General features: G+C 35.5%; 2 protein-coding genes across 3 annotated transcripts; both read right to left on the reverse strand.

The window, feature by feature from the left end:
• Window positions 1–183: 183 nt before the first annotated feature.
• On the reverse strand, window positions 184–4799 carry LOC130745697 (kelch repeat-containing protein At3g27220). Its single transcript, XM_057598062.1, has 6 exons — window positions 4373–4799; window positions 4071–4300; window positions 2696–2866; window positions 1903–2008; window positions 1439–1645; window positions 184–606 (listed from the first exon to the last, which is right to left on the reverse strand). Exons 1-6 carry the CDS (start codon window positions 4709–4711, stop codon window positions 436–438), a joined length of 1224 nt encoding a protein of 407 aa, XP_057454045.1. The 5' UTR covers window positions 4712–4799; the 3' UTR covers window positions 184–435.
• A 425-nt stretch (window positions 4800–5224) lies between these two features.
• Window positions 5225–11199, reverse strand: LOC130745696 (uncharacterized membrane protein At1g16860-like). Of its 2 annotated transcripts, none has more exons than XM_057598061.1 (5): window positions 10997–11199; window positions 8458–9422; window positions 6846–7001; window positions 6006–6217; window positions 5225–5713 (listed from the first exon to the last, which is right to left on the reverse strand). In XM_057598061.1, the coding sequence occupies exons 2-5, from the start codon at window positions 9346–9348 to the stop codon at window positions 5521–5523; spliced, it is 1452 nt and encodes a 483-aa protein (XP_057454044.1). In that variant the 5' UTR covers window positions 9349–9422; window positions 10997–11199; the 3' UTR covers window positions 5225–5520. The 2 variants fall into 2 exon arrangements, with proteins under 2 accessions (XP_057454044.1, XP_057454043.1); XM_057598060.1 differs by having other exon boundaries at window positions 8458–9431.
• Window positions 11200–12666: the final 1467 nt, after the last annotated feature.

Below are 12666 nucleotides of genomic sequence, written 5' to 3' on the forward strand. Positions count from 1 at the left end.
ATAGAGTTTTCGAATCTTTGTCATTTTGTTCATTCCCATTTAAACTGAGTTGAGTCATTTCCACTAATTTGGATATTTTGATACACTTCTTTTATATTTACAACTCTTTTAATGAGCTAAATTATGTTATTAATTACATAACAATAATAAGCCAGTAAGAACTATAAAAAAAACAACTTCAACTTCTAATATTTACTTGAAAAGATGGATAGGCAGCAAATAAATATATAGTACAAAAACCAGTTAGTAAAATTTTGCAAAACATCGGTGACAAATGACGACATCTATTAATGTTGAATTCAATTACAGTCATTACTAGTAAATTACAACAATGAATATTCTTTATGATAAAGAATGTGTAACTATTTTGGCCTCTTCATCTCTGCTGCACTTTTGGAGAAATAACAGGCTACTAAAAAATTCCACATCAATTGCTCAGTCATTCAATTGTAATTTTGTCTTCCACATCTCCCCAATAACTTTTTTGGGAGATGGATCATCTGGTCCCTTGTCTCGCTGTCCTGAAGTGAAGTACAACCATCCATCCCAAAATCCAACTAGCGTGGTTTTTACCCGGTAAGGTAATTTTCCAACCACGGACCACTTCTGCAAAATTGATAAGAATGGAAATAAACAATCAGTAACACTGACAACATAGTATGATGCTCCTAATTGCAATTAGATAATTAGTATGTTTGGATCTGTTTTTCTTTCATGGATTCTAGCTTCATAATCAATTGTAGAAGGATTTCCAAACATGCACTATATTGTTGCTGTCATCATCTGCAGACTATCATCTTGACATGTGTATTGAATTAAAGCAATTAGATAATTCCTTGTTTCAATCACATGTTGACAGTAAATAAGGTCCATAACTAACCATAATTTATGACAGTAAAGAGCTTTGAAAAACTAGACATTTAAAAGGACTCAGGACATGCTTGAATTTCACTGAATGTGAGGGTAAAAAGGTACCCAAGAACATCTAACAGTGGTCACATTCATTTAGTGGAATGTACACTTCAAAGCCCATTTGTTATTTAAAAATAAGGCAAGGTTTTAAGAAATAGAGAACAAGAATGCTCAGTCATCTTATAATATTTTAGAATCTCACTCCAGCAACTCAATCCTAATTCTTGTGGCAAGCTTAAGGTGGAATAGAATATTATTTAGGACAGGAGTTTGGCTGAATAACAAATTATGGAAACTTCATAGCGTTGGGAGAAATATAGACGAATTTTGTCAAACCCCAATTTCAAGGTCACATGAGTGGAGGGTAACAGGAGGAAATTACGGAAATGAAGTACTTCTTTGTGTTGTTAGTATAAATGAGTAATATGTGTATGAGAATGCATGCCAACATAAGTGATTGAGTATGAAGAAATATGCAGCAATGTAGACAAAATTCTCAAGTGCTTTGTATATGAGGAGTGTGTACCAAAGTATTAAGGTTAAACTGGACTACTTCTCCATTTAAAACCATCTTCTTAGTTTCAGGGTGCTTCTCTGTCGTGCCACCAACAATGACAATGGAATTGTTTACAACCACCCAAGCAAATTCAATATGTGAGTTTGGTTTTGGCATTGAAGGTAGCACTTTCCACTTCATTTCATCATCCAACATGTAAACATCAGCATAGACTACCTGGCATGACAGTAAACAATGAGCACAGAGAATTCCAAACTATGAGGCAGCTTTGTGAAAAAATAAAACTTAGAATCAATAAAAATTACAAGGACGTCAATCATATGTACTATCAATTCAGTTTAGAGAAAAGGAAAACACATTCACACACACAAACACAATCTTTCGGCCAAAATTGATATAAAGGAGCACGATGCCTGGGTTTGACCACAATATGGCCAAATAAGACAAGAATAATAATATTATTTGTCACTTACCTCCAACCTGCGTGAGCACTTAAAAATAGGAGACCCAGGTTTGGCCATAAAATCACCTTCTTGACCACCAAGAACATAGAGACGATCATCAACTACAACACAAGCTCTAAAATAGGATATTAATAAGTAGCAAAAATTGCAGGTGACATATACATGATGGCATTCAAATAAGAAAATGATATGAAAATCAACCTAGATTAAATATAATGTGTTGGACTCAAATGACATGTTCCTAATGTCTAAATTTTGTACCAAAATCCATTGAAAAACGGTATCCAGCTTCATTCTTAATGCTAAATAATTTACTGCACTTTACAGCATCCAAGTTAGATGAACCATAAGGGCCAAGAGAACATAATGAAAAATGATACTGCTAGTAAAGGCAAGAAAAGAAAAACTTCCATGTTGCCACATTCCAACAATCAGAAAGGGCATAGAATTTGGAGTATAAAATCCAATGGAGAAGTTAGAAAAAAAGGAAATAAATAGGAAGCCATGAAGTTCTTCCGATATCAAATGCCACCTAAGAGACCAAAATGGTTCAAAATTATGAAGATGTGACTTTCGGAGAAACATGAAATGAAATAATGTATTGCGAAAAAATCATATAAATAACAATAGTAGTAAAACACACTGTTATAAGAAAAAACCACTTTTCCTAATTGATGTTTTTATAGCTATAACAAAACAAAATAGGCTACTAATATGTTATTGTTATCTCTATAGTCTATACATGCAGTATTACACTAGCCCTTATTATATTGAATGACTTGTGTATCAGACAGTCACGAACCTGTGAGGTCCTCCACGGGGAATGGGTATCTCACTTCTCCACTCCTTTTCTAATGCTTTTCCATCCTTCACAGCAAGACTCCAGTGTTCTAATCCAGGTGTATGTCGATTCTCTTTACTTCCGCCCATCACATGCAATCTGCCTCTCCATAGTTGAGTTGCTGGTGCATATCTGAATATAATATTGTCAAAATTTTCCGCCCAAAACCACGATACAAAAAAATTACACACATGTTTCCTTATGGCTGAAAATATTCAGACTAGAGAACAACAATAACAAAAGTATTTTCTCACTAAGTGGGGTTGGTTGTATGGATCAAGCAAGAAGATAATGTCCTATCCTAAACAGTGTTATCACTAAGTGGGGTTTTTGGCTCTTTGCCATGGCCGACATCCTGCAACAATCCGCCATAGTCCGCCATTAACAACATTGATCATAAATCATATCATAAAACAAACAATTTAAATATAAAATCCTTAATTGGTTGATCTATAGTGTTTTCTAGGCCCCCCTCTACCTCCAACAAAAGTCAGACTAGTGATAACTGAATAAAATTGGATACGATAACATTATTAAAGTTAGTTCTATTTAGTTGTCAATGAAGTTAAAATATTATTATCATTTTGCACCATAAACTCGTTTGTGTATGTATTAGTATTAGCAATACAAATAACATAAGAGCCCCTGTTTTCCTTTAACACTGCATTTTAAATGTAAAAAAAACCCAACACTCTATCTTCTTTCCCAAACTTCTGCAGTCTCATAGTTTCTACGCCTGTTACTCCTTCCAAACATCAACTTTCCAATCCCATTAGTTAAAGATAATTTTGATGAACAAAAATAAGATGACCTCTCAGACACCGCTGCAAATCCGGGTTCTCTAGCACCTTCTATTTGTGCTATAAAATTCTGCATTATCTGATAGCATTATGGGCAGAGAGTGCAGCTGACAAGCAAGAAAGACAGGACGAAGTGAGTTTGACCAGATATCCTCCCTTCCCTTAGAATCCTCTATTTCTGTTTCATGTCAAAAATTTCAGTCTTCATCATTCTCTTCTATTTATTGCAGTTCTTTCAAAAGGATTGAATTGAAGCAAGTCACTAGCAGAAAGTATAACTATTCATAGAAATTTGAAGCAACCAACTACACAGGGAAATCTGATGCTAACTAAAGGTTTGAAACCACTAAAAATGTTAACAACAATACTTAGAAGATGCCTAGACACTAAGTAGAACTAATTGTCAATAGAAATACTATACTACCAGTAGGGACATCAAGATGCAAAATTGGCAAAGCACCATTAAGATATCATATTTCAAGTGAAAACTTTCAGCATGTGAATTGCAAAGGAAAATTGGATTGAATCCAACATACCTAGGAACTGGCAAGGGAGGAAGATCTTCCCATTGCTTTGTTTCAGTGTCAAGCACGAAATTACGCGCCGTAGGACCTCTACATTGAGGACCATACTGTCCAGTAACCACATAAATATACCTTCCATCAGTCACCATCCCTAAATGTGAATGTGCCATTTCCTTAGGCATATCAAATCTTTCTCCCCAAGTATTATCACTAAAATTATATACATCAACATGTGAATGTACCTGAAAATAACAAAAAACAGAATCAGTCAGGGTTTCGATCGAGATTGTGATGTAATGAAAAATGGCAATTACAGAATCGATGGAGCCGTAGCCAGCGAAGACGAATAGATGATTCCGAATCTGGATTGCAGCTCCGTCGAGACGAGGGACGGGTGACGGTGCCATCTTTTGCCAGGTGAGTTGGGGACCGGGTAAATCGGCGTACGCTGCTGCAAGGACTCTTCCAGCATCTTTCTTGTTCTTGTCTGGTTTATTGGGAACGACGATGGTGGTGGTGGAAGGTTTGGAGGTCCAGATGGAGGAGGAGGAAGAGGAAGCCCAGAGGAAGTCGGCGACGAGAGCGAAACCTAGAAGGCCGACGCAGATGACGGCGAGCTTGGCCGAACCGACCTTCACCGACGCCCGAACCATGTCATTCAGATTTGCAACTTAATATGTTTTGTCAAGTGAGCTACCATTGTGAGTAATGAACAATGCTTATAATTTCACATTTGATTCCTAAGTTGTATTTATGAGTTTAAAGAAGCTTAAATTCGTTTTGTGGTAATTATATATCTTTTAAAGAACTAATAATCACTCCGCACATAATATTGTAATACTTTAATAGTTAAATGTATTTTGATAAAAAAAATTAAATGTGGTGATACCCTAATCTTTTGAGGATGGAGTTCAGAGTTTCCATTCATTAACATCTAATTATTGAACTTTTCAAAATTATATATACAAAACCTCATATGTTTACCGATTTAACAATAGAACTACACAACTCAAATATGATTGCCTCAAATATTTAACACATCAAGACATAGAAGTCACATGTTTGAGTCATGGAGACAGCAGCAGCCTTTTGCAAATGCAAGCTAAGGCTAACGACAGTAGATACATAATAGGCCAACTCTTGCCCATATCTGCTATGGTGGGAGCTTTGCAAACAGCATAAAGTTTGTATTCTATATAGAATGCTAGCATAATCACAATCTGCCCATACATGCAAGAATTTTCACTGCACCAAACGTTACCAAAGTTTACAAACCCTAGAAAGAACACCAAACCAACAAGAACTATACAGCAATTAAAAGGGAGAAAAAATAAACACACAGCTTTGCCATTTTAATCTAAAATAATCTGTCAATATGATATTCCACCACCACTAATAATAGAGGGGAAAAGAATACTATCTAGGAGCAACAACTAGATGATCCTACACATTGCACTTAGCGTTAAACCGGTATCACATCATTCTTCGACATGTCCTCGCATCGTAAAACTATACCCTCAAGGCTAGCTGGAAAGATACATTTGGTCCACTGGCAACCCATAGTGATAGGCTCTGGCGGAGGGACAATCATAAGGACATTCTCATTCCTCTGAACAACCCCCATTACACTTACTGTGCTTCCTTCTTTAATGTACCTGACCAGAAAAAAAGTTTCACAATGTTATGTTATCTCTCTTGAACCAAAACTAGGCATCACATAGAAGTGTGGAAATCTTGATGAAAATGACAACCCTAGTTCTAAAAACCTGTAATAATCAGTTTAGTACATTGCTAAATAAAATCAACAGGTTAAAAAATTGGAACCACTCACGTATACAGATTTAATTCAAACTTCTCCATTTGGGATTAACCCCTAAACAGAGACAAATGAGTTTATTATATTCAAAAAAGATAAAAAAGCAGGGAAACATAAAAGAGAACTTTTACCCTTCTTCCAACCGCATGGTGCGGTCATCACTTGATAGATTTCTCTCCCCCAACCACCGGAGGAACTCTGGTGACAACTCTTCTTTGGTTGGATTTACACTGATGAGAACAGAGTCGTCGACGTAAGGGGTCACTCTTGCTCCATGCCCAGTCTTAACCAATGCCCTTAAACCGGACTGGAAATCCGAGATGTAAAAGTCAACCAGACGCCTCTGTCACATAGCATATATTCCAGTCAATCGCGTGAAAAGTAATGTTGCCAATAGAATTAGCAGTCCCTTTAACCCGAAAAGAACAAAATCAAAGAAGAAATAACAGTTCCAAAAAGCAGACTCGTGTAGACATAGCAAGTTCATTAAGCAGTATATAACAATAAAAAATGGTTCAAAAAACCAATCAAGAAAATACAAATGTACAGATGTCAGGCAACCACATACGAAAGCATAAATAGGTCAATATAACCTCGAGTGCCATGAAAAAGCTTGACAATAAACATCCTAGGTCTCAACACAATGTGACAAGTTTAAGGGTTGGGCACCCATCTGAATTCCACCTTTTTTCAGGAAACAAAATGTTAATCAAGATGAGTACAAAGGTTATTAGAATCATTCATAAGGGAGAGAACACCACCATAGTGAATGACTTTCCTTCCCCCCAAGCATGATAGTGCCATTAACTCAAAAGTCAAAACAATACTAAAAAATTTATTAGAAGAAGAAACATGTTATCCACTGCCGTGCCCCTCGGGCCCTGAATAAAAGTAAAGAATTGTACAAAAGACATCAGAGTAAAGTATTTAAATTCCATCATAACCAACCCAGATAAAACTTAGTAACTCACTTCCAAATATCTAAGGCCCCATGTAAATTGACGGTGTGTAGGATTGGCAGCTTTTGAGTCCCACCCACGATATTCATATAAACTTGTTGACGTGTATACACATCTGGGGATTTTCTGGAAAGATGACTCCAGAGGCACATTACCGCAGGTAACAACCTTCATATATCACAACAAAACATATTTGATCATTGTGATGTAGTTATAGAAAAGATATGTACAAGAAACCCAATCAAGTGCAAGCTTAATCTTGCTTTTTGAAGCACTGATATCAAAATAAGACATGGGTGAAGTATAGTAATGATACTGATAAGACAAATGGCTGTAGACCATGCAAAAAAGGTACATGAAAAAAAAAGCACTCATCTATGAATCATCCAAGAGCTTATATAATGTAAATAACATTATTTCAAACTGCTGGAAAAAATAAAGGTTTTCCATTCATTCATAATAAATTTTCCTTTTATTTTCATTTTTTTTATTTGCAATCATGTCATGTCTTGAAACAAATTACAAAGATAAACTTTCAATATTAAATATAGTCACATTCATCTAAACCATACTGAAGTCATACACTAGTGGAAGTATCTAGTCCATATTCTAGCTGTACCAGTTTAGATAACTCATACAGTTAAGGCTATTTACTAGGAGTATCATGTTGCCAAGCGTAGCAATCATATAATTTCTTAAAATTGACAAAAATTAGGTTTGACTGTCAAACATGCTTGTAGATTTTCCATCCTTCCACCATGTTAATTAAAAAATGACATCCTAGAAAACCTTCTGCAAATTATAAGACAAGAAAAATACATTTGTTCCTACTTCCTACATGGGGACCGACTTAGTTACATGCGTAGATTTGGCCAACCAAGTTTCCGCACATTCTTATAATCCCACGATTCAGGGGACATATCAGCTCCTTCATTAATGACCGGCTGACCATGCTTACGAGGCAACTCGGAAATTACGGAAGGGATAGTTATGGTGATGATTCGCGCCAACACATAAAAGAGGTGTGATTTGGTATTGATTTAATGATGTAATAAATATTGATATTAATAGAAGGGAGTGAGGCATAGACACATGTTCATTTTTGTGTTCTAGGGCTGAGTTAGGGACACAGTTTGACCTAGCTTAAAAGAGGTGTGATTTGGTATTGATTTAATGATGTAATAAATATTAATATTAATAGAAGGGAGTGAGGCATAGACACATGTTCATTTTTGTGTTCTAGGGCTGAGTTAGGGACACAGTTTGACCTAGCTTAAAAGAGGTGTGATTTGGTATTGATTTAATGATGTAATAAATATTAATATTAATAGAAGGGAGTGAGGCATAGACACATGTTCATTTTTGTGTTCTAGGGCTGAGTTAGGGACACAGTTTGACCTAGCTTAGTCTCTTGATTTCACTACGTGAACAACTTCTAAAGCAGGTGAAGAACAATTTATGATTAAAAGCAAGATCAAAGTGACGTAAAGACATGTAAAGAAGATAAACATTAGAAATTAGTGCAGTATGATTTATTATTTAACATAGAAAATATAAACACAAGAAGAGAAGATGAACTTTTCAAGAATAGGGAATAAGTTAGGCAGAGTGAAGCTAAACATACCCCTGAGACCTTCACAAATTGCCCATTTTTTGCAGTTCTAAGCTCAGAGTCTGGATAATGAGTAATGAAGCCCATAATAGCTCTTCTTCCCCAATAAGTATTCCATGTGAAAGACGCAGCAACAAGGCCAAACAGAACCACGACCACAACAAGGAGAATGGCATTGTGCACTGCTCCAAGAATAAAACCACCAGCAATGAAACCCATTACAAAAAGCAGAATTAATAACCACAACATCGCCTTTGGGAAATTCCTTCTGAAGGAATACTCATTATCCTGACTAAGAACAGTGACAGCTTGATTGTGAACAGCAGCAGAACCTTGCAGCTTCATTGAACCCGTTGTTTCCAAAGGACCAGACACTTTCCGAGGGGCCCCAGAAGAGTTTAACGGGCCAGATGAGATTGGCCCAGATGTAATGAGACCAGTTGTAGGAAGAATAGGAGCAAGAGGTCCAGAATTTTGACGCGTTACTCCACCAGACTGAGGACCAGAAGACTTTTTAAGAGGTTCTCCATGTTTATTCAGTGGTCCAGAATTTGATTTCTTTGTTGAAGTCGAACCTGGCATACCACCAGAAGTCATGGGACCTGAAGTAGTATAGGCAGCCCGAGCAGCAGCATTCGGCTGGATTGGTCCAGAATGTGAACCAGCTCCTCCAAAAGATCCTGTCCGTGAAGGAGCACCTGTTAAGGGTCCAGATTTCCTAGATTTAGAGCCATCAGTAGGAATATCAAACATTTTCCCCAATTCGCCAGACCTTTTTATATCTCCGCCAGTATATGGCACGGCTGTTGAGGTCATCGTTGGAGTCCTTTCTTTGGGCTGCTCAGGCCGCCCTGATACATAAAGGCCATTGCTAAGCTGATGAGATGGGATTCTAGAGGCCATCTAACTTCAATGGAAGAACTCGCAATCGTACGACCAAAAGTTGATACTGGACAAGTCAAACTGTCAAAGTGATCCTGAAAGTTCTAAAAATAAAATCCTGAAAGGGTTAGACATTATTCAGCCAACAGGAACAGAGAAGATCAATAACTAGTAATTAAAGCAAAACTCACAATCAGTGATGAGAGTAACATTAAACTTTAGAACAAAGTTGAGAATCTTAGATTCGTAATTGACATAAACCTATCAAATTCTTCAGAACATAATGAGTCTTGTTAAAAATTAATACATCCAAGGGAGCACATATATCTCAAATGTTGCCCTAATCATTTCCCATCACGAAGAAAGTAAATCTTGTATATGTTGCCACTTAAATAGGTATAAATAATCAAGAAGAAAGAAAGTATATGATAGTCAACTTCCAAGCACCTTTAATGCATGCAGAGTTTTAAATTGCGGTTCACAACCGCAATTGCGTTCGCAACGTAAGGGTTTTGGAGTCACTGCAACGGCATCACGACAGCAATTACGGCTGCATCAACCCGCATTTGGGCGCAATTCCACAACGCAACCGCAATTTAAAACTCTGAATGCATGCACACGCAATTGAAGATATATATAGCATAGCAACTCCCCCAACCATTACCACAAGATCAATGAATGAATCAATAGAATGAAGAAACAATCAAAGAATATACCTAGTAATCCGTCCTTACATAATTACAGGCCTAAATAGGAGGGCATGTCTACAAATATGTGTAATGAATGAGAAGCAAGCAGTGTTCTTAATCGCGGATCGTAGAGCGGAAAGCCAAAAATCCGCTATGTTACGCCCTCAGAGCGCTAGCGTCACGATATCCGCTATTTGACAACCCTAATGAGAATATGCTATTTCTAAAATTTTATAGGCAGAGAAATTTCCTGAACTGGAAATTTCTTTGTTGCATAAAAAGGCAAAGGAATTTAAGCCTGCAGCAATGACCATATTGGAGTTGTTGAGCCTTTTGTTTTGCCAACAACTCCACACTTAGTAAAGACAAACACTAGGACAGCATCAAACTCGTGCTAACCAGTACACCAGGAAATAAGAGACAATGGATCCACTGTTTCAAATTAAAACAGAGAAGGCCTGAGGCCACATATGCCAACAAGTTGGCACTGAATTTTAGAAGATTAAAGAATACCCCGGAATTGACAAACATGAAAAAGGGAAGCTTCCATGAACATTTTGCCCTCCAATCACGCAGAAAAAAAAAAAAACCAACACCCCACATGATGAAAACACAGAAAAATAGAAACTTTGACAGGAACCTTGTGATTTCAGGAGAAAAAACTCACACAGCAGGCACATTGCGCCTGCAAAGCAGACCCACTTGTTCATTTGAAGAAGAAGCAAGTGAGGTAAGACGATCTAGAGAGTGAGGTTGCGATCTGGGGAGAAAAAAAACGTGTCTAACATTCATAGCATAACAACATCATTACAAGGTTCCAGTCCCAGAATCCAAAATCTAGTCTTTTTATATAGAAAGATTTCAGAAGCAATAAAAAAGAAGGAAAATGAGAAGGATCTAAGGAAAAGTAGAAGTAAAAGGGTGTGAGTGAGTGAGTGAGTGAGTGAGTGAGTGAGAAGAGAAGGGTGTGGTTTACCTACCTGAATTGAAATCTGGAAGCATAATCATGATAGGTAGAAAGACACAATCAACAAGAAAACAAAAGCAACAAGTCTCAGTCTGAGAGTGTTGTGTTGTGTTGTGTTTTGTAGAGGAAGAAGAAATTGGAGAGTCGCTGGGAGAATCTGAGAGCCGCAACCAAATTTGTGTGTGGTTTGTCTGGTTTAGCAGAGTCAAGAGTAAAATGAAAATAAGGAAACATATGATTTTGTTCTTAATTTATAAAACAAATAAAATAAAATTATACTACTATTAGTATTATCTCTTTCTAATGCTGTTTTTTTAATCGGTTCAAATTCATATAAATAAGACCTATATAATCTAATATAATTTAGTAAATTGTACATAAATTTTAATCGGTTAATGAAAAAGAGTGTTGTTGATATTTCTCATTATTATTAGTAAGTGTATTTTCTGAAGTTGGATGGTTTGGATTGGTGCAAATTACAGCACAGAAAATTTTGGAAAATCTGTTGTTGTTTCTCCCTTGAACGCGCAATTGTGCAATGCACGAGGATTTCTATTCTTTAAAAAAAACTATTTTTTTCTAAAAGCTTAACTTGATTATAACCAATTATAATAGTTAAAATATATATATCTAGATATTGAAATATTTAATAAATAATGAATGTCTGTAATTATCTTATTTTATTTTATTATTCAATGAATAAAGTTAATTATTGATTGAAAATATTAATAAAATTTAAATTTATTTTATTAAATATTTACCTTTAAAAAATTGATTGATTAATTTAAAAGAAATAATTGATTTAATTGAATTTGACTTGAATATTCTGCACATATGTTAATAGTAGCTTCACGAGAATGAAAATATAAAAAAAAAAAAAAAGTCTTCATAAACTTCAATAGTAATACTTCATTTTCTGTTTACCCACAAATATTTATTCTAATTAATTACGGTATTTACTTTATTTTCTTTTTTTCCTTTAAAAAGGAAAAAAGAGTTTTCCTTTCTGTAAAAAGAAAAATATGATCGCCAGAGATCTTTTATTTGTAAAAGTGAATTTCTAATAACTATGAGTGGCATGTAGTTACCCACCCCATTTCTTAATAATTCAATTCTCGTCCATAGAACATATCTTCTAGCCTGCGACAAGATGATTATTCAGTGTTATATCTTTGTCTTAAAAAAGTCATACTCTATAACCAAAAAAAAAAAGTCATACTCTGTGCACTAAAATTTTCATCAATTATTAAGGACATAAAGTTGTCGTACACTTTTGGGCAAGAAGGGTTACATTTGCATCTTACTTTCTTTCTCATCTCATTTTTCTTCATTTCTCTGTATTTTTTATCAAATCATAAATCATATCACTCATTTCTCTCATTTCTCTTCCTAATTATATAAAATGGAGGTGGAAATGAGATGTTAACACAACATTATTCATGATTCAATGCAATCTATCTGGCAATTAGGGATGAAGCCAAGTTTTTTTTTATGTAACACAATTTTTTTCTTCTTATCACATCACATTATATATAATATTTATTACTTGTTTTTTTTTTTACCTCTTTTTATGCCACTCAAGAAGTCTTCATTATTTGAGTATACACCACCATTTACATTTTTTTCCTACACGCTTTTCGCTCTTAGTCTTTTTTATAAAAATCAATTTGGAGTTTTTTGGTT

Source organism: Lotus japonicus, chromosome 3 (assembly GCF_012489685.1).
Source record: "Lotus japonicus ecotype B-129 chromosome 3, LjGifu_v1.2".
NCBI lineage: Eukaryota > Viridiplantae > Streptophyta > Magnoliopsida > Fabales > Fabaceae > Lotus > Lotus japonicus.